Source organism: Ovis aries, chromosome 13 (genome assembly GCF_016772045.2).
Source record: "Ovis aries strain OAR_USU_Benz2616 breed Rambouillet chromosome 13, ARS-UI_Ramb_v3.0, whole genome shotgun sequence".
NCBI lineage: Eukaryota > Metazoa > Chordata > Mammalia > Artiodactyla > Bovidae > Ovis > Ovis aries.
Genome location: NC_056066.1, coordinates 19,473,038 through 19,495,214, shown reverse-complemented (window position 1 = coordinate 19,495,214; position 22,177 = coordinate 19,473,038). Strand labels below are relative to the sequence as shown.

The 22,177-nt window shown below is 41.1% G+C and overlaps 1 protein-coding gene across 23 annotated transcripts in view; it reads left to right on the top strand.

Moving 5' to 3' along the window:
- Positions 1-22,177, top strand: part of CCDC7 (coiled-coil domain containing 7) — a 301,615-nt gene that overhangs the window by 123,365 nt on the left and 156,073 nt on the right. For 22 of the 23 annotated variants that reach the window (XM_042230493.2, XM_060397257.1, XM_042230489.2 and 19 more), the window contains 2 exons: positions 9,813-9,917; positions 16,710-16,820. In XM_042230493.2, the coding sequence (XP_042086427.1) occupies positions 9,813-9,917; positions 16,710-16,820 (216 nt within the window). The remainder of the gene's footprint in view (positions 1-9,812; positions 9,918-16,709; positions 16,821-22,177) is intronic. The other variant, XM_042230487.2, reaches the window with a different exon arrangement.

Below are 22,177 nucleotides of genomic sequence, written 5' to 3'. Positions count from 1 at the left end.
CTGAAGCTCCAGTACTTTGGCCACCTGATGGGAAGAGCTGACTCATTTGAAAAAACTCTGATGCTTGGAAAAATTGTAGGCAGGAGGAGAAGGAGACAATAGAGAATGAGATGGTTGGATGGCATCACTGACTCAATGGACATGAGTTTGAGGAAACTCTGGGAGATAGTGAAGGACAGGGAAGCCTGAATGCTGCAGTCCATGGGATTACAAAGAATTGGACATGACTTAGCAACTGAACAACAAAAACATGGAGGGATATGCTTATGAGAAATCATTTTATAGATTATAGGAACATCTGAAGAGTCAGTGACAAGATTTATGAGAGGCTTATGTTGGCCTTGTATTGACCAAGAAATTTGATAAAAATCCAAAAGTCAGTGAATTTGCCCCTAGTAGCTATACTTATGGAGAAGGCAATGGCAACCCACTCCAGTACTCTTGCCTGGAAAATCCCATGGATGGAGGAGCCTGGTAGGCTGTAGTCCATGGGGTCGCTAAGAGTCAGACACGACTGAGCGACTTCACTTTCAATTTTCAGTTTCCACTTTCATGCATTGGAGAAGGAAATGGCAACCCACTCCAGGGTTCTTGCTTGGAGGATCCCAGGGATAGTGGAGCCTGGTGGGCTGCTGTCTATGGGGTCACACAGAGTCGGACATGACTGATGCGACTTAGCAGCAGCAGCTGCTATACTTAGTGTTACCAAAGAGTTTTATTTCCATCCTAAACATTGGGGGCAAAATAGCTAGAAATTAAACAACTTTTAATTTTGATAGACAGACCTTTGGTTAGCAGTACAATTGAATTGGTAGAATGGGTCTTTCAAGCCTGGTCCAGACTCATGGGTCAGCTGTCTGTTACTGTTATCTTCTCCTAGCTTAGTGATGCTTGGCTTAGTTGAAGGCAGGTGCTAGGAACAGGGGTCAAAGTCCATTCAGGTGGAAGGCCTTTTCAAAATGAGAGATGTGAATCTATGAATTAATGTCTTTCAGTTTGGCTTCATATAGATTAGTTAATAATGCTTGATAAGAATTTTTTCATTGTGTCTGTAAATAATCTTTTATTTGATATCCTTTCTAATAAAATCTCTAGATTGTAATTCATTATCCTTTTCATGGGAGCTCGATATAAAAGTACTTAGTATTTTTTTAAGTGTCTCAATAAAACCCTGTCAATAATGTCATATATTTCCTTTGAACCATCATGGGTACAGATTTCCAAAATTATTTTTCCCGTTAAATCATTTTCTTAAAAGCCCATTGTGTTAAAGAATGTACATGTTGGAGTAATGGCAGTTAGGCTTCATTAGATAGTGTTTGCTTTGTTTGATCTAAACCATATTTGTGTAGCTGGGTCAAAATTCCCTAGTTCTGTTGTTGTATCTGTTTCTCTTCTTTAGTGGTTATCTCTTGAGCCTGTATAAAGAAATCTTTTATTTGGTTATCAAGGTTAATGGAGAGAAGTGGACATTTTCAAGACTGGACAGGATTAATATTTAAAACTGTCTGTTTTGTTGCAGCATCAGCAAGCTGATTTCTTTTAGCTTCTGTAGTGTCAGATTTGGAATGAGTGCCCTATTGTTTCAATAACTGCTAACTGTTTTGGCAGCTATATTACAAAAGATTTTTAAAGTTCTCCTGAGGAGGTTAAACAGCTCATTGTTTTAATAGCATTCCAAAATTATGCGCCATTTCAAAAGTATAGTGACTGTCATGTAAATATTTGTTATCCTGGTCTTTAGCTAGTTTACAAGCTAGAGTAAGAAGAGTTTTAATTTGGCTTGTTATGTTGCCTTTGTTTCTGATAAATAAAAGTTTTTAATTATGTCTGCTGTGGACATTATTGCATATCCAGCTCAGTAAGGTCCCTGTTCATCCTTTAAGTAGGACCCTTCTGTAAATTAAATTAGATCAGCCTTATCAATAAGGAGCTTATCTTATCAATAAGCATCTCAAAGATGGAGAGGCTCCATACAGTCAGCAAAAACAAGACCGGGAGCTGACTGTGGCCAGGATCATGAACTCCTTATTGTCAAATTAAGACTTAAATTGAAGAAAGTGGGGAAAACCACTAGACCATTCAGGTATGACCTAAATGAAATCCCTTATGACTATAAGTAGAAGTGAGAAATAGATTTAAGGGACTAGATCTGATAGAGTGCCTGATGAACTGTGGAATGAGGTTCGTGAAATTGTACAGAAGACAGGGATCAAGGCCATTCTCATGGAAAAGAAATGCAAAAGAGCAAAATGGCTGTCTGAAGAGGCCTTGCAAATAGCTGTGAAAACAAGAGAGGCAAAAAGCAAAGGAGAAAAGGAAAGATATAAGCATCTGAATGCAGAGTTCCAAAGAATAGCAAGGAGAGATAAGAAAGCCTTCCTCAGTGATCAATGCAAAGAAATAGAAGGAAACAACAGAATGGGAAAGACTAGAGATCTCTTCAAGAAAATTAGAGAAGTTGGCTTAAAGCTCAACATTCAGAAAATGAAGATCATGGCATCTGGTCCCATCACTTCATGGCAAATAGATGGGGAAACAGTGTCAGACTTTATTTTGGGGGGGCTCCAAAATCACTGCAGATGGTGATTGCAGCCATGAAATTAAAAGACGCTTACTCCTTGGAAGAAAAGTTATGACCAACCTAGATAGCATGTTGAAAAGGAGAGACAGAGACATTACTTTGCCAACAAAGGTCCTTTTAATCAAGGCTATGGTTTTTCCAGTGGTCATGGATGGATGTGAGAGTTGGACTGTAGAGAAAGCTGAGCGCCGAAGAATTGATGCTTTTGAACTGTGGTGTTGGAGAAGACTCTTGAGAGTCCCTTGGACTGCAAGGAGATCCAACCAGTCCATTCTGAAGGAGATCAGCCCTGGGATTTCTTTGGAAGGAATGATGCTAAAGCTGAAACTCCAGTACTTTGGCCACCTCATGTGAAGAGTTGACTCATTGGAAAAGACTCTGATGCTGGGAGGGATTGGGGGCAGGAGGAGAAGGGGAGGACAGAGGATGAGATGGCTGGATGGCATCACTGACTTGATGGACATGAGTCTGAGTGAACTCCGGGAGTTGGTGATGGACAGGGAGGCCTAGAGTGCTGCGATTTATGGGGTCGCAAAGAGTCAGACACAACTGAGTGACTGAACTGAACTGAAGGGAACATTTCATGCAAAGATGAGCTCAATAAAGGACAAAAATGGTATGGACCTAACAGAAGCAGAAGATATTGAGAAGTGGCAAGAATACACAGAAGAGCTGTACAAAAAGATCTTCATGACCCAGATACTTACAAAGCTGTGATCATTCACACTCACCTAGAGCCAGACATCCTGGAATGTGAAGTCAGGTGGGCCTTAGGAAGCATCACTACGAACAAAGCTAGTGGAGGTGATGGAATTCCAGTTGAGCTATTTCAAATCCTAAAAGATGATGCTGTGAAAGTGCTGTACTCAATATGCCAGCAAATTTGGAAAACTCAGCAGTGGCCACAGGACTGGAAAAGGTCAGTTTTCATTCCAGTCCCAAAGAAAGGCAATGCCAAAGAATGCTCAAACTACCACACAGTTGCACTTTGTTTGAATTTGCTTTCTGTCTAACATAATTTCTATAGTCTAAAATAAATACAAAATAAATTGCCTGTCATTTGCAAAAAAGTATAAAGTGAGAAATGCACATTAAAATGATATATAACACAGCCACATTTATTTAAGAATGTATTCCAGTATCAAATGGCAAAGTTCAACTTAAAACTTCAATTATTTTTGCACCAATGTAATATTAACAGAAAATATTAAGAAAACTCAGAAAAAGAGCAACTAGTGTTTGAAATCTAGGAATATTAATAACAACAAAATACTTTCCACACATTCTCATTTAGGCTCTTCTCATAGTTTTCATAACAGATCACACATTATGGTTATTTAATGATAACTGCATAAACTGGGAGAAACTGCCCAGTTCACATGTATAAATTTGCCATGTAGGGATTTCCCAGTAGATCTTTTTTTTTTTTATCTAGTGGGCTGAATTCTTTAGCTCAGGATGAAGTACCAGATGGAAACGGTATGCCTGTACATCAAGGCTCAGTGTCAAAATCAGATACTCAAGTGAAAAAACCAAGCTTTCACAAAAGGGAAAGGCTTAGTAGTACGTGTAAAAGCTGCAAAAAGCTTTATATTGCTTTAATTAAACTCATTAGAAGATGTTTTTATTTTGGTTCATATTATATATTTTTGAGCATAAAATTTATAGAAATTCTATACTTTCACTAAGGTATGAATACCATGAGCTAATTAGGAGGAAAAAAGCAACTATATTGATGCCTTTGTTGGAATTTCTGTCCTTAATATTATTTTGTGACTAGAAGATGAATGCCTCAAGGACAAGAGCAGGTGAATAATTGTCTCTCCAGAGTTGTGTGCCTTTCAGCCAACTCCAGGTAATTTTGGGAACAGAAGCCCAGTGGATTTCTAAACATGTGGCAGGGGTCTTTTGCCATAAATTCCAGTGTAAAGGGATGTTTCTGATATAAGAGGCATGTTGCAAGGCTTTTAGGGTACCCTCTTTGTTGTATCCTCACTGAAATGAAACAGCCTTTTTGGTAACATCATAGATCAGTTTCATCAAAGACTGCTCCTAGGTAACTTCTAGTGCGGGTGGTTGCAGAGTCCCACTAACTGCTGGGCCTCTTTTCATTTTTTGGAACTGAATAGCCCAAGGTTATGGTAAGCCTCTTAGAGATCACACTCAGGAATTTCAGTAGGATACCAGGTAAATAAATGTGTGTGTTAATGGCCCAGCCAAGAGCCACTGGTGGGTCCACAGGGCATCTAGTGCTTGCTGCGTGTGTCCTTGTCTGGGTCCGCTTGAGTGAAAACTATTCCTCCCTGTAAGAGCAAGGCCACTTAGAAACCGTGACCTGTGCACTGATTACAGATACTGGAGCTGTTTGGTGGCCATGTGCAGAACATTAGTAAGATATCGCAAGTCCTTCTATAAAAGCTTAAGCTGACTGGGATCACTTGTATGCAGATGAATGCATACAAAGTACATACAAAGTATATTGGATTTATCAGGTTTGGGACTTCGAGTACCTTTACTTCGGAGAATCACCTGTATGTCAGTTACAGTGGCAGGCACCACCAGGGCTCAGGGCTATGCTATAGCATTGACATACCAGAATCGGTGAGTAACATATGTGTGAGGCTGTGTGCAACGATCAAGTTAGTTATTCAGATGAAAAAAGTCTCATAGAGACATTTCTATTCATTAAGCTTAGCAATGAGAACAGTTACATCTTTTCTTCCCATGAATTTGTTGGATAAGATAGAGGAGACACTGTTTAGTCTGGAGATTCTCAGTCTTATCTGTGCCCTGAAAACTGCCCCTAACTGCAGCAGGTCCCATCAGGGCTGGGGTTGAATGTAAGTGCAGGTGCACTCATAGGAACTACATCTGTGTCAACAAACACTCAGTAGTGGAAGCCATGCAAATGGAGTTCTGTGGTTGCCTGACAGGATACACTCAATGCAGGCTTTGACCTAGGGTGTCCTTGGTGATGGCCTCCGATGAACAACCAGAGAGAGTTGTCTTTTCCCCTCAGTATCTGGTGTTGGAGGTCATGGTCACCTCTGCACCAGTCACTAAATGACTCTAGAAATACAATATCCCTGCTCCCTACTTTGAGTTCTGACTTTGGCATACATGCTCAGATAACCACTGATGATGTTGGAATATTGACCTAATCCCTAATATTGCTTATGGTTTAAACCTGGGAGGTTTAAATAAAAGTAACGGAGGCTTCTCTGACTCACGTCGCTGTCACTTGGAGCAGAGGGAGGAGTATCTGTATCAGTATTAGTTACAGGTGCCATCGCAATTTGGACTTTAGTGAGGAAGTGTGCTGGGACTCATGGCCCACTACTTGGCTAGGAGCTCCTTGGTAAAACGCCTGTTAATGTTCTCCTTGAGGCCCCACTGGTTAGGAACTAGACCTAGAGATTTCTTTGGGAAAATCTTTAACTAGATCATCTAGGGGTGGATGTCCATTAGCATTTTTAGGTCTGTTCAGTGGTCAATTAGTACTGTTTTGTTGGTAGCTACTTTTCCCTTGTCTTGAAATTTGTCAGGCATTGTGCCGTGAACCAACAGACATCATCTCATAAGTAAGTTTCAGTTCAGTTCAGTTCAGTTCAATCGCTCAGTCGTGCCCGACTCTTTGCGACCCCATGAATCACAGCACGCCAGGCCTCCTTGTCCACCAACTCCTGGAGTCCACTCAGACTCACGTGCATCGAGTCCGTGATGCCATCCAGCCATCTCATCCTCTGTTGTTTAAGTAAGTTTAACTGAGCTCAAAAACCAGTGAAGTTGTCCTGAAGGAAACTAAATAGAAATATGAGTCTTATCAGAAATATTTTTAATGTCCTCACTCCACCTGTGACTTTAGAGAACACCAGTGTGGCTCATGGAGCCTTTAAGAACCTCTGCAAGTGATGATCCAAGTGTGTTTTTCAAGTCAAGGGGAATTCCAGTGTAAGGGCTCTTCTGTTGGAGCCAAACATGCACTGAACCAAGGAGGGGAAAATGTCCTAGGTGTTCATGTCTCTGATCCCTCTTTTCCTCTACCTCATTGGGCAATAAGGGACTGGCACATCATGCAGTGTGTTCTATAGTGTCAGGCCCTACAGTGTACCCTCTCCCTCACCTAGTTTAATAAAGTGACTTCCTTTTATGCAGGCAGACTACCTTAGTCACTGATGTTTCGCAAAGTTGCTAGGCAGAGCAATCCTCAGGACCTTGTATGTTTTTAATTAAAGTATGAATCTCAACAACTCACTGCCCAGAGACTGTTAGTTCCAGGACATGCTAAAGCTGACAGTGGCTCTAGGGTGCAGTTCAGCATGCAGGGCCTCCAAAGACTCTGGACCCATTAGTAGCTGTAAAGCTGCTTCTCTAATTTTCTCAAAGCCTATGTGTTGAGTCCCTCCTTTACTCATTGAGCATCTTGGTAGGTGAATCAGAGGCTAAGGGGATAGACAGTTGTTCTACTTCAGGACTGAAAAGCTTATGCAAATAATCCAGGCACAGATGATGGATTAAGATGAGGCATACAGTGGAATATTACTCAGCCATGAAAAGCGTGAAATACTGCTATTTACAGCAACATGTGCAGACCCAGAGAGTATTATATAGAGAGACAAGTCAACAGAGACAGGCAAATACTGTATGATACCACTTATATTAGGATTCTAAAGAATAAATGTGTATACAAAATGGGAACAGACTCACATATATAGAACTCAAACCTGTGGTTATCAAAAGGGAGATGAAGGATGGGAAGCACCATCAGGGGTTTGGGATGAACAGATACAAACTGCTGTGTATAAAATAAGTAAGCAACAATGATATACTATATAGCACAGGGAATTATATTCATTATCTTACAATAACCTATAATGAATTATAGTCTGCAAAAATAGTGAATCACTATGCTGTACACCTGAAACTAATACAATATTTTAAGTCAACTTCAATTTGATGAAAACTTTGGAAATAACACAGTAGCACTCTCCAGATCCCTGTGGCATCAACTTTAGGAGAGTCATTTCCCTGCTGGCAGAGTGCCTTGTGGGTCTCTGGTAGCTCCCTCACTACCATGTCCTGCATGCTGGCTGGCACTTCCCAAAGTGTTCCCTCCACACAAGCACTGGGCTTCATTGACCACACTGCTCCTTGTGCTAACTTGGTAAAGAGAGAAAAGAAATGCCAGTTTCTCAATAGGTCTATTAACATAACAACCGAACTCAAGGATACAGTGAACCATTATTCACTTACCCTCAGAATGTAGGCTGTAGGTCAGACAGGGGAGATCACCAGCTCTGCTGTGTTCCCTTTCAGACCACAGAAGAGCCCCTGTCAAGGGGCAGACACATCAGTGCAGACTGAGGTGACGGGTGGTCTCCCAGCTGAAGGAACCCCAAACAAAAGGTTCCTGCCATTTTATGGATCCCAGGGCTCGGGTAGCTAGAGTTCTAAAGAGCATCAGCATCATCACTCATTCGCTCCATCCTGTAATGCTCCACACGTGGTTTCAGAATAACTTTGCACATGCCACTAGGACAACAGCCAGCTTTGAAAATGATCTCATGACTTGACTGTCGTTGACTGTCCCCTACCCACCCTACTTCCGCATCCAGCTGTGAGGGTTTGTATTAAACACCATATCAATGAATTCCTACTTTTATTTTGCTTTCAGCAGGATCATATCATTTACTTTCTCTTTTCTATTCCATCTTCTTACCCTTATGGCTGAATTATATTTTCAAATATAAAGGGCATGAATCTATTCCCGAAAGTTAAAAAAATGTACAAAGAGATATTTTTAAAGGCTTATCTTTCCTTTTTCAATCTTTCCTCTCATCTTGTACCCAACCAAGTACATTGATTTATGATACTTTTCCTGGGTTTTACCTATTTATTTTTTCTTTCCTTGTTTTTTCTCATTTCTTTTTCTTCCTTACCCAAAGTTTACATGCTAGATTTTCCCTTTTTAGTTTTTTTTTTTAACTTAACTTTATTCCTAGAAATCCCTTCTAGAAATCCCTGTAAGTCAGTATATAGAGATTAATTTCATTCAGATTATAATTCTAGGTACAGCTGTTTGTCCCACAGTGTTTACCATAATTTATATTATAAATCAGTGGGTAATATATACCTTAGTTTATTTACCTGAATTTTTATCCTTAGAATTCATATGGTTTAGAATATTTTACATTTACAAACTTGTTGTAATGCAGAACCATGGACATATTCATTTGTATTTTTAGTTCAATAAGCATGTACTGGCCTATAGTATAAATAACCTAGGAAAACTTGAGACCTTATATATGTATGTGTGTGTATGTGCATATCTAAACACACACATATATATAAAATGTCCAGAAATATTACTGAAACAGCTTTACAGTATACCAGTTTAAAATGTTCCCATAATGTTTATTTCACATCTGACATTATGGTTCAGTTCAGTTCAGTCGCTCAGTCATGTCCGACTCTTTGCAACCCCATGAATCGCAGCACACCAGGCCTCCCTGTCCATCACCAACTCCCAAGTTCACCCAAACTCATGTGCGTCGAGTCGGTGATGCCATCCAGCCATTTCATCCTCTGTTGTCCCCTTCTCCTCCTGCCCCCAATCCCTCCCAGCATCAGGGTCTTTTCCAATGAGTCAACTCTTCACATGAGGTGGCCAAAGTATTGGAGTTTCAGCCTCAGCATCAGTCCTTCCAATGAACACCCAGGACTGGTCTCCTTTAGGATGGACTGGTGGAATCTCTTTGCAGTCCGAGGGACTTGCAAGAGTCTTCTCCAACACTACAATTCAAAAGCACCAATTCTTCAGTGCTCAGCTTTCTTCACAGTTCAACTCTCACATCCATACATGACTACTGGAAAAACCATAGCCTTGACTAGATGGACCTTTGTTAGCAAAGTAATATCTCTGCTTTTGAATATGCTATCTAGGTTGGTCATAACTTTCCTTCCAAGGAGTAAGTGTCTTTTAATTTCATGGCTGCAATCACCATCTACAGTGATTTTGGAGCCCCCCAAAAATAAAGTCTGACACTGTTTCCACTGTTTCCCCATCTATTTCCCATGAAGGGATGGAACCTATTATGGTAATTTACTTATAAAAACTTTTTTCAAAGTATGAGAAAGTATGTTGTATATTGTTACAAATTTGAAATCTAGGAAATTCTTAGTAGATCTGTTTTTCTGTAAAGGAACTCAATATATTTCTTTTATGTAGCTCATGATGATGCTCCAGACAAAACTCCTGTGCTTCAGCATCAAGAATCAGTGTCAAAATTTCCAGTACAGGAACAGAAAACTTCCAAAGGAGGAAAACACATCAGTAAGTGTAACAATTATTATTATTGCTATTTTAGTCCCTAAGTCATGTCTGGCTTTTTTGTGAGCCCATGGACTGTAGCCCACCAGGCTCCTCTGTCCATGGGATTTCCCAGGCAAGAATACTAGAGTGGGTTGCCATTTCCTTCTCCAGGGGATCTTCCCAACCCAGTGATTGAATCTGTGTCTCCTGCATTGGCAAGTGGATTCTTTACTGCTGAGCCACCTGGGAAGCCCATAAAATTACAGATGCCTTTAAATTTAAAAAGTCTCATCATATCTTTTTTCTTTAGTTCAAGAATATATGTGTGAGCATTTAATTTATAGCAATTTTACACTTTAATCTAACTCTGAATAATATAAAACAACTTCAGAGGAAGAACCATTTAGCATTTGGTTGGAATTTCTTCTGAATAGACTATTTCATGGAGAGACTTCTGCATTCGATGTTCACCAAAGCCCAAAACTTGTATGCAGTCTTTGAAAGGGTGTCTGCTTTCAGCCAGGAAATACAAGATTAGGGATCTGAGAATCAGGTGGGCACCTCTGATGTGTGGCCATGTTCTTTTGCCACAGACTCTAATAGGCATCAGAAAGATTACTCAGACCTGTAACTTAAAAGGCTGCAGATTTAATGAAAGGAAAAATGTTGCCTGTGTAGGCATTTGGAGAGCCTCCAGGGCATTCTGTTGTCAGGCCCTACTCAGCATGCAGGTCTTTTTGGTTACCTGGTCGCTGGGTGCTGTCATTAAGGTGACCCTGCAGGGGGATGTGTGAGTACCAGTGTCTGCTACCATATGTGAGTCTCACCAGTCACTGGGCATCGTTTATATTGTATTGTTGAGACTGAGAATCTAAGCATGACTAAAACTTGGCAATTATTGCCTCCTGAGAGAGACCTACTCTTCCTTACCAGTTTATTCCCAGGAATTTCCCATGAGTCACAGATCTTATGCCTTGTCCATGATAATGTCCTAGACATAGTGCCACATGCAGGTCAAAATGGCATCTGGTTCTGGTTGGGTAGTACCCTTTCCTGTACCAAGTAGGAGACATTGATTGTATGTGGAGGTTGGTGCTCCATCTGGGAGTTGGACTTCCTGCTCAACCTTCTGGAAGGACATCTGTTCAGTGTCTTAGTTGTGTCTGACTCTTTGCAACCCCATGAACTGCAGCATGCCAGGCTTCCCTGTCCTCCACTGTCTCCCAGAGTTTGCTGAAACTCATGTCCATTGCAGAGAAGGCAATGGCAACCCACTCCAGTACTCTTGCCTGGAAAATCCCATGGACAGAGGAGCCTGATAGGCTGCAGTCCATGGGGTCGCGAAGAGTCAGACATGACTGAGCAACTTCATTTTCACTTTTCACTTTCATGCATTGGAGAAGGAAGTGGCAACCCACTCCAGTATTCTTGCCTGGATAATCCCAAGGACAGAGGAGCCTAGTCGGCTGCTGTCTATGGGGTCACACAAAGTCAGACACGACTGAAGTGACTTAGCAGCAGCAGCAGCATGTCCATTGAATCAGTGATGTCATCCAACCAACACATTAAACACATTCTTAGATATCCGCTTCTCCTCCTGCCGCAATCTTCCCCAGCATCAGGGTCTTTTCCAATGAGTCAGCTCTTCACATCAGGTAGCCAGAGTATTGGAACTTCAGCTTCAGCATCAGTCCTTGCAATGATACTCAGGGTTGATTTCCTTTAGGATTGACTGGTTTGATCTCCTTGTTGTCCAAGGGATTCTCAAGAGTCTTCTCCAGTACCACATTTCAAAAGCATAATTTCTTTGTAGTTCAGCCTTCTTTATGGTCCAGATTCTCACATCCATCCATGACTAGTAGAAAAACCGTAGCTTTGACTAGATGGACCCATAATTTCATCACTCGACTAGCTTTGCTCATAGTAATGCTTCCTAAGGCCCATTTGACTTCACATTTCAGGATGTCTGATTCTAGGTAAGTGACTAACCGTCATGCTTATTTGGGTCATTGAGACCTTTTTTGTACATTTCTGTGTATTCTTGCCACCTCTTCTTAATCTCTTCTGCTTCTGTTAGGTCCTTGCCATTTCTCTCCTTTATTGTGCCCATGTTTACATGAGATGTTCCTTTGATATCTCCAATTTTCTTGAAGAGATCTCTAGTCTTTCCTATTCAATCGTTTTCCTCTATTTCTTTGCATTGTTTGTTTAAGAAGGTTTTCTCATCTCTCCTTGCTATTCTCTGGAACTCTGCATTTGTTTGAATATATCTTTCCCTTTCTCCTTTGCCTTTTATATCTTTTTTTTCTCAGCTCTTTATAATTCCTCCTCAGACAACCATTTTGCCTTCTTGATTTCTTTTTCTTTTTGCATAGTTTTGGTCACTGCCTCCTGTACAATGTTATGAATCTCTGTCCATAGTTCTTCAGGCAGTCTTTCTATCAGATTTAATCCCTTAATTCACTTCCACTGTATAATCATAAGAGATTTGATTTAGATCATATCTGAATGGCCTAGTGATTTTCCCTACTTTCTTCAATTTAAGTCTGAATTTTGCAATAAGGATTTCATGATCTGAGCCATAGTTAGTCAACTCCAGGTCTTGTTTTTGCTGACTGTATAGAGCCTTTCCATCTTTGGCTGCAGAGAATATAATCAGTCTGATTTTGGTATTGACCATCTAGAGAAATCCATATGTAGAATCATCTCCTGTGTTGTTGGAAGAGGGTGTTTGCTATGACTAGTGGGTTCTCTTGGCAAAACTCTGTTAGCCTTTGCCCGGCTTCATTTTGTACTCCAAGGTCAAACTTGGCTGTTACTCCAGATTTCTCTTGACTTCCTTCTTTTTCATTCCAATTCCCTATGATGAAAAGGACATCTTTCTTTTGATGTTAGCTTAAAAGGTCTTGTAGGTCTTCATAGAACCATTCAGCTTTTCAGCATTAGGGGTTGGGGGCATAGACTTGGTTTACTGTGATGTTCAATGGTTTGCCTTGGAAAGAAATCAAGATCATTGTGTCGTTTTTTGAGATTGTACCTAAGTACTGCGTTTCAGACAAGAACATTAAAGGTGTAGTAAAACCTGTTGCAGAAAAGCCAAAGTGAACCCGATCATCTTGTAGACAGGGATGCTGAAAAGGGCATTTGTAATATGAATTGCTTCATACCTATTTCCTTCAGGTGGGTCAAGAGCCTCTAGGGCAGTTACAGTGTCACTACATCAGGCCAATGTCCTGATCTGTACCACAGCATTAAGCTGCCTATAGTTAAGTCTGTAGGCAGGTAAGGCCGTATGCACCGGTTGTCTTAGTTGTTGAATGGAAAAGGAATCTCACAGAGATGTTTGGCTCACTTAAACTCATCAAACAGGGCAGGCATTACTTTTTGTCTTATTAGTAGTTGATCTGGAGACACGTCTGTAGGCACTGGGAGTCTGGTAGGTTTACAGTCTTCTATGTGCCCCAGTGAAATGATCCTGAGTGCAGCAGTGCTCATCATGGCTTGAGGCTGATGTGAATTGGAGATCACACAGAAAATACATCTGCACTAATGATTTATTCAGTTGTGGGGGCTATGAAATAGAGGTTTATAATGCCCAAAGTCACCTGCACCATGGACAGGCTTAATTAAGGGTCAAAAAGCATTACTTTTCCTCATGGCATCCTCTCATCATGGTATCAGAGTTGTGGAGATAACAGTTATTGGTAAAGTAGAAGCCAAATGGCCCAATGGATAGGCTCCCCTCATTGCCACTTTGAATTCTGAGTTGGCTTATATCATCAGATGCTGCTGGGGACAAAAGGATATTAGTCTAATCCCTCATCTTGTTTATTTTGAAAAGCCAAGTGTTCTAGGTAAAAATAGAGTTCTCAGATTCATCTTAAGGTCACAGTGGGTAGCAGAGGGACTAGCTGGTTATTAGTAATAAATGTCATCAATGTTTTGAGTCTCATGGGGCTGTGTTGGCCTCCATGGTTCACTTTATGGCACAAGGTGAGTGGTGGAGTCCATCCATCCCTTCTTTGAGCCTCCATTGCTGGGTAACTGGACAGCGTTTCCAGTGGCAGGGAGCTCACCATGAATGGACAGTTTTCAGAAAATAAATGTCAGCCAGAAGAAGGAAATTGTCTCAGGTGTTTTTCTTTTTTTCTGCACCTTCTTCCCTTGTCCTCCTTGGACACAGTGGCCCCTGTCAGGGAACTCAGAACCAGTGGTTCTGTTGAGACACAGCTAACAAGGTGTCAGTGTCCGGCACTAAATTAACAAGAGTAGCTCCTCCACAGTGGAGTCTGTATAGTCTCCTCTGTTGCTGGTCAAGTGAAGCTGAGAAACCTGAGTTCTCTTTCATTAGACATGATTGTCAGAAATTCACCACATCTTGGAGTATCCATCAGTGTCATAGATAGGCTGACAGCAAATAGTAGTCACTAGGTATTGCTTAGCCAGCCATGTCTGCAGTGACTTTTGTGAGCTACTGGCGCAGTGGTAAAGAATCCACCTCCCAACACAGGAAACTCAGGATACATGCATTGTATCCATGGGCCAGGAAGATCCTTTGTAGTAGGAAATGGAAACCCACTCCATTAACCTTGCTTAGAAAATTCCATGGACAGAAAAGCCTAGTAGTCCATGGAATCCCAAAGAATCAGATGCAACTAAGCACACACACGGTGTAAGTTGTTTTTGGTTTATATTTCCTGTATTTATTTTTTTATAATTTTATTTTAGTTTTGGATGTTTTGGGTCTTTACTGCTGTGGGGGCTTTTCTCTAGTTGTGGCAAGTCGGGGCTACCCTCCAGTTGCAGTGTGAGGCCTTCGCGTTGTGGTGGCTTCTCTTGTTGAGGAGCATAGGCTGTAGGGCACACAGGTTTCAGTAGCTGCAGCACATGGGCTCTAGAATACAGGCCTAATAGTTGTAGTGTGTGGGCTTGGTTCCTCCGAGGCATGTGGGATCCTCCCAGATCAGGGATCGAACCACATCTCCTACATCCACAGGCAGGTTCTCTACCACTGAGCCACCAGGGAAGCCCCCTCCTTTGTTTCCTTTTTTATAGATTACCATCTTTTGTCATTTTTTTAAATTCCCTTTCATTTTTTTTTTTTTTAAGATGGAACACTAGGTATTCTCTCTTTAAGGGTTTTTTCTTTTTTTTGGTCCTTTAAGAGTTAATTCCTAGAAATGCTTCCAAGTCAGTTTGTTGGGATCTTCATTCCTTTTATACCTGTTTATACAGGTATTTGTACAATTGTGTGCCACTTTATAGCCCATAGTCTGTATTTTCATAGTTTACATGTGTTACTCTAGCTACCAATCTCCTATACTTTTATGTTTAAGTGATTTTGAGTTTTTTGTAATTATAAATATGCTATATGCATTACCTTGCACATATGTATTTTCTTTGTTTGGTCTATCAATATATATTCAGTTCAGTTCAGTTCAGTCACTCAGTCGTGTCCAACTCTTTGTGACCCCATGAATCAGCACGCCAGGCCTCCCTGTTCATCACCATCTCCCGGAGTTCACTCAGACTCACGTCCATCAAGTCCGTGATGTTATCCAGCCATCTCATCCTCAGTCGTCCCTTTCTCCTACTGTCCCCAATCCATCCCAGCATCAGAGTCTTTTCCAATGAGTCAACTCTTCACATGAGGTGGCCAAAGTACTGGAGTTTCAGCTTCAGCATCATTCCTTCCAAAGAAATCCCAGGGTTGATCTCCTTCAGAATGGACTGGTTGGATCTCCTTGCAGTCCAAGGGACTCTCAAGAGTCTTCTCCCACACCACAGTTCAAAAGCATCAATTCTTCGGCGCTCAGCCTTCTTCACAGTCCAACTCTCACATCCATACATGACCACAAGAAAAACCATAGCCTTGACTAGACAGACCTTAGTTGGCAAAGTAATGTCCCTGCTTCTGAATATGCTATCTAGGTTGGTCATAACTTTTCTTCCAAGGAGTAAGCGTCTTTGAATTTCATGGCTGCAGTCACCATCTGCGGTGATTTTGGAGCCCCAAAAAATAAAGTGTGACACTGTTTCCATTGTTTCCCCATCTATTTCCCATGAAGTGATGGGACCGGATGCCATGATCTTCGTTTTCTGGATGTTGAGCTTTAAGCCAACTTTTTCACTCTCCTCTTTCACTTTCATCAAGAGGCTTTTTAGCTCCTCCTCACTTTCTGCCATAAGGGTGGTGTCATCTGCATATCTGAGGTTATTGGTATTTGTCCTGGCAATCTTGATTCCAGCTTGTGTTTCTTCCAGTCCAGCGTTTCTCATGATGTACTCTGCATATAAGTTAAACAAGCAGGGTGACAATATACAGCCTTGATGTACTCCTTTTCCTATTTGGAACCAGTCTGTTGTTCCATGTCCAGTTCTAACTGTTGCTTCCTGACCTGCATACAGATATCAATATATATTAGGTGAAAACATTAATAAATATCTGAAGATGAGAGCCTACTATAAAATATATTTGAAGTCTAGGAATATTAATGATGTGGTAAAATACCTTCCTCACGTTCATTAAGACTCTTCATAGTTTTCACATAAGATCTCGCATTATAGTGATGTTCTTGTACCTTCATGACAACCTGCTCCAGTATTCTTGCCTGGAGAATCCCAGGGACAGAGAAGCCTCATGGGCTGCCATCTGTGGGGTCACACAGGGTCAGACATGACTGAAGCGACTTAGCAGCAGTAGCAGCAGCAGCTGCTGCTGTTCACATGTTATAAATTTGAAATCGAGGAATTTCTCCATAGATCTCTCTCTTTTTTTTTAATTTAGTGGGCTTAATTCTTCTCTCTATGCAGCTCAAGATGAAGTACTAGATGGAAATCCTATGTTTGAGCCTCAAGACTCCAGGTCAAAATCAGAGATTCAAATGAAGAAACCAAGTTTTCACAAAGGGGAAACACTTACTAGTAAGTATAGTTAGATAGCATCACCAACTCAATGGGCAGGAGTTTGAGCAAACGCTAGGTAATATTGGAGGACAGAGGACCCTGGTGTGCTACAGTCCATGGGGTTGCTAAGAGTTGGACACAACTTAGAAACAGAAGAACAATAAAAGCTATAGAAAAGTTTTAATTATTATAAATTAAGCTCATTAGAAGATGTTTTTATTTGGTTTCATGATTATGTAACTTTGAGGTATATTTTATAGAAATAATACACTTTGACTAAACAGTGAATACCATGAGCTACTTAGAGAAAAAAGCAGAAATATTGATACCTTAGGTTGAAAATTCTATTCTTAAGATTATTTGGTGATGACCAGCAGATCAGTGCCCCAAGGACAATCAATTCAGTTCAGTTCAGTCGCTCAGTAGTGTCCAACTCTTTGTGACCCCATGAATCACAGCACTCCAGGCCTCCCTGTCCATCACTAATTCCAAAAAGACAATAGCAGGTGAATAATTGTCTCTCTGAAATTTGTGTGCCTTTCAGCCAGCTTCAGGTAATTATGGGAACAGAAGCCCAATGGATGCTTCTACCCATGACAGGGCCCTTGTGCCATGGAAGGTCTTGGAGATCATGATCACCTCTGCACCAGTCAGCCAAATGACTCTAGAAATACAATATCCCCGCTCTCTACTTTGAGTTTTGACTTTCGCACACATGCTCAGATAACCACTGATGATGTTGGAATATTGACACAATGCCTAATGTTGCTTATGGGTTAAACCTGGGAGGTTTGAATAAAAGTAATGGAGGCTTCTCTGACTCACGTCAGTTTCACTTGGAGCAGAGAGAGGAGCATTTGTATCAATATTAGTTACAAGTGTCATCACAATTTGGACTTTAGTGTGTGCTGGGACCCATGGCCCACTACTTAGCTAGGAGCTTTTTGGTAAAACGCCTATTAATATTCTCTTTGAGGCCCCACTGGTTAGGAACTAGACCTAGAGATTTCTTTGGGAAAATCTTTAACCAGATCATCTAGGGGTGGGTGCCCATTAGCATTTTTAGGTCTGTTCAGTGGTCAATTAGTACTGTTTTGTTTGTAGCTTCTTTTCCTATGTCTTAAAATTTGTCAGTCAGGATCTGCATTGTGCTGTGAACTAATAGACATCATCTTATAAGCAGCTTTAATTGAGCTTAAAAACCTATAAAGTTGACCTGACGGAAACAAAATAGAAATCTGAGTCGGATCAGAAATATTTTTACTGTCCTTTCTCTACCCATGACTTTAGAGATCAGCAGTGTGGCTCATAGTGCCTTTAAGAACCTCTGTAGATGATGATCCAAGTGTGTTTTTCAAGGCAATGGAAATTCCAGTGTAAGGGCTCTTCTGTTGCAGCCAGATGTGTACTCAACCAAGGAGTTGAGTACCAAGTTTTCTTCTATCTCATTGGGCAAGAAGGGACTGACACATCATACAATGGGTTCTACAGTGACAAGCCCTACAATGTATCCTCTCCCTCACCTAGTTTAACAAAATGACTTCTTTTTCACAGAGGCAAACTACCTTAGTCAGCAAAGTCTCTCTGAGTAGCTAGGGAAAACAATCCTTAGGACTCTGCTTTCTTTTTCAATTAAAGTGTGAATCTCAGCAACTCACTGCCTCATAGGCTATCTGTTGGTTCCAGGGCATGCTAGAGTGGTCAGTGCAATTCAGGGGTGCAATTCAGCACACAGGGCCTCCAAAGTTTCTGGACCCATCAGTAACTATAAAATTCCTTCTCTAGTTTTTCAGAGCCTGTGTATTGAGTCTCTCATCTGAGTCATTCAGCATCTTGTTAGGTGAATCAAAGGCTAAGGACAGAGTTTTTCTCCTTCAGAACTGAAAAGCTTATGCAAGGAATTAGGCACAAATGATGGGATTAAGATGTGATATACAATGGAATGTTACTCAGCCATGAAAAGGAGTGCAGCACTGACATTTGCAGTTACATGATGGATTCCAGAGAGTATTTTATAGTGAGACAAATTAGAGAGAAAAGGACATATACTGTAGATATCACTTATATCTGTAATCTCAAAAATAATAAAAACGAATGTGTTTACAAAGTAGAAACAAAACTCACAGATATAGAACACTAACTTGTGGTTATCAAAAGGAGTACGAAAGATGGGAATGACAGTTGTGGTGGGATGAACTGATATAAACTTCTGTGTATAAAGTAGATAAGCAGCAAGGATATACTATAGAGCACAAAGAATTATATCCATTATCTTGTAATAACCTATAATGGATTATAGTCTGAAAAAATAGTGAATCACTATGCTGTGTACCTAAAACTAGCTCAGCTGGTAAAGAATCCACTTGCAATGCAGGAGGTTCGATCCTTGGTTTGGGAAGATCCATTGGAAGAGGGGTAGGCTAACCACTCCAATATTCTTGGGCTTTTCCTTGGTGGCTCAGCTGGTAAAGAATCTTCCTGCGATGTGGTAGACCTGGGTTCAATCCCTGGTTTGGAAGATCCCATGGAGAACAGAACAGCTTACCCACTCCAGTATTCTGGTCTGGAAAATTCCATGGATTATACTCCATGGGGTCACAAAGAGTCAGACAGGACTGAGTGACTATCACAACATAGTATTATGGTACTAAATCAACTCTTGAGAAACTTATATGCAAGTCAGGAAGCAATTGGACATGGAACAACAGACTGGTTCCAAATCAGAAAAGGAGTATGTCAAGGCTGTATATTGTCACCCTGCTTATTTAATTTATATGCAGAGTACATGATGACAAACGCTGGACTGGATGAAGCACAAGCTGGAATCAAGATTGGCAGGAGAAATATCAATAACCTCAGATATGCAGATGACAACACCCTTATGGCAGGAAGAGAAGAAAAACTAAAGAGCCCCTTGATGGAAGTGAAAGAGGAAAGTGAAAAATTTGGCTTAAAGCTCAACATTCAGAAAACTAAGATCATGGCATCTGGTCCCATCACTTATGGCAAATAGATGGGAAACAGTAGAAACAGTGTCAGACTTTATTTTTCTGGGCTCCAAAATCACTGTAGATGATGACTGCAGCCATGAAATTAAAAGATGCTTGCTCCTTGGAAGGAAAGTTACGACCAACTTAGCATACACAAAAGCAGAGACATCACTTTGCCAACAAAGTTCCTTCTAATCAAGGCTATGGCTTTTCCAGTAGTCATGTATGGATGTGAGAGTTGGACTGTGAAGAACACTGAGCGCTGAAGAACTGATGCTTTTGAACTGTGGTGTTGGAGAAGACTCTTGAGAGTCCCTTGGACTGCAAGGAAGTCCAGCCAGTCCATCCTAAAGGAGATCAGTCCTGAATGTTCATTGGAAGGACTGATGTTGAAGCTGAAACCCCAATACTTTGGCCACCTAATGCGAAGAGCTGACTCATTTGAAATGACCCTGATGCTGGGAAAGATTGAAGGTGGGAGGAGAAGGGGATGACAGAGGATGAGATGGTTGGCTGGCATCACTGACTCAAAGGACATGAGTTTGAGTAAACTCCAGGAGTTGGTGATGGACAGGGAGGCCTGGCGTACTGCAGTCCATCAGGTCGCAAAGAGTCGGACACGACTGAGCAACTGAACTGAACTGAAATCAACTCCAGTTTAATCAGACCTTTTGCAAACAGTGCAGTAGGTACTCTTGAGAGCCGCATGGTATCCCCTAGTAGTTTATGAAGATCTTTTGCCTCATTGGCAAAGTCCCCTTTCTGTATCTTGCAAGTGATCTAGTAGTAGCTCCCTCCCCATGATGCTGTGCATGCTCACTGGTACTTCCCACCATGTTCCCTCCAAAAAGCACTGGGCTTCATTGACCACACTGCTCCTTGTGCTAACTTGGTAATGAGAGAAAGGAAATGCCAGTTTCTGAGTAGGTCTATTAAGATAATAACCAAACTCAAGGTTACAGTGAATCATTATTCACTTACCCTCAGAGTATACAATGTAGATCAGACAGGGATATACAGTCTGTCTGTAGATCCAGTTCCATTGTGTTCCCTTTCACACCATGGGAACCAGCTCCACTGTGGTCCCTTTCACACCATTGGAAGAACCCCTGCCAAGGGGCAGATACATCAGTGCAGACTGAGGTGAGGGGTGGTCTCCCAGCTGAAGGAACCCCAAACAAAAGGCTCCTACAATTTTATGGATCCCAGGGCTCAGGTACTTAGAGTTCTAAAGAGCATCAGCATGATTATTCATTTGCTCCATCCTGTAATGGTTTACACATTGTTTCAGAATAACTTTGCACATACCACTAGGACAACAGCCAAGTTTGAAATTGATTTCATGACTTGACTATGGTCAGTTTTCCCCTACCTACCCCTGTCCCGTGTCCAGCTGTGAGGGTTTATATTAATTACGGTAACCATGTGTTATTCCTTTTATTTTTCCTACAGCAGTTTTGTTTTATTATGTTTGCTTTCTCTTTCCATTTCATATTCTTGTCCTTATTAGTTTAATTATATTTAGAAATATATAGAGTTGAGTCTTCTTCAAGGGTTAAATAGTACATAAAACAGTGCTTTTAGAGGTTTATCTTTCTTTCCTCAGTCTTCCTCTCCTTTTGTAGATATCCATGTACATTTGGTGATAGCTTTCCTGTGTTTTATCTATTTATTTTCCTCTCTCCTTGTTTTTTCTCATTTCTTCTTATTCTTTACCCAAAGTTTCCATACTAGCTTTCCCCTTTTCAGTTTTTTTCCTAAGTTAACATTATATCCAGAAATCCCTCCATGTCAATATCTAGTGATGGGTTTCACTCAGATTATAGCATGGATACAGCTGTTTCTACACATTATTTACCATACATTATATATACCATGGTGTGTATTTATGGTTTATTTAATCTTCTTTGCTTTAGAATCTTATACACTTTCGAATATTTTGCACTCACAAGTATGATCTGTGTATCCATGAAGGAACTTAAGGAATCTCTTTTGTGTTCAGTTCAGTCGTTCAGTCGTGTCCAACTCTTTGCAACCCCATGAATCGCAGCACGCCAGGCCTCCCTGTCCATCACCAACTCCCGGAGTTCACTCAGACTCACGTCCATAGAGTCCGTGATGCCATCCAGTCATCTCATCCTCTGTCATCCCCTTCTCCTCCTGCCCCCAATCCCTTCCAGCAACAGAGTACTTTCCCATGAGTCAACTCTTCGCATGAGGTGGCCAAAGTACTGGAGTTTCAGCTTTAGCATCATTCCTTCCAAAGAAATCCCAGGGTTGATCTCCTTCAGACTGGACTGATTGGATCTCCTTGCAGTCCAAGGGACTCTCAAGAGTCTTCTCCCACACCACAGTTCAAAAGCATCAATTCTTCGGTGCTCAGGC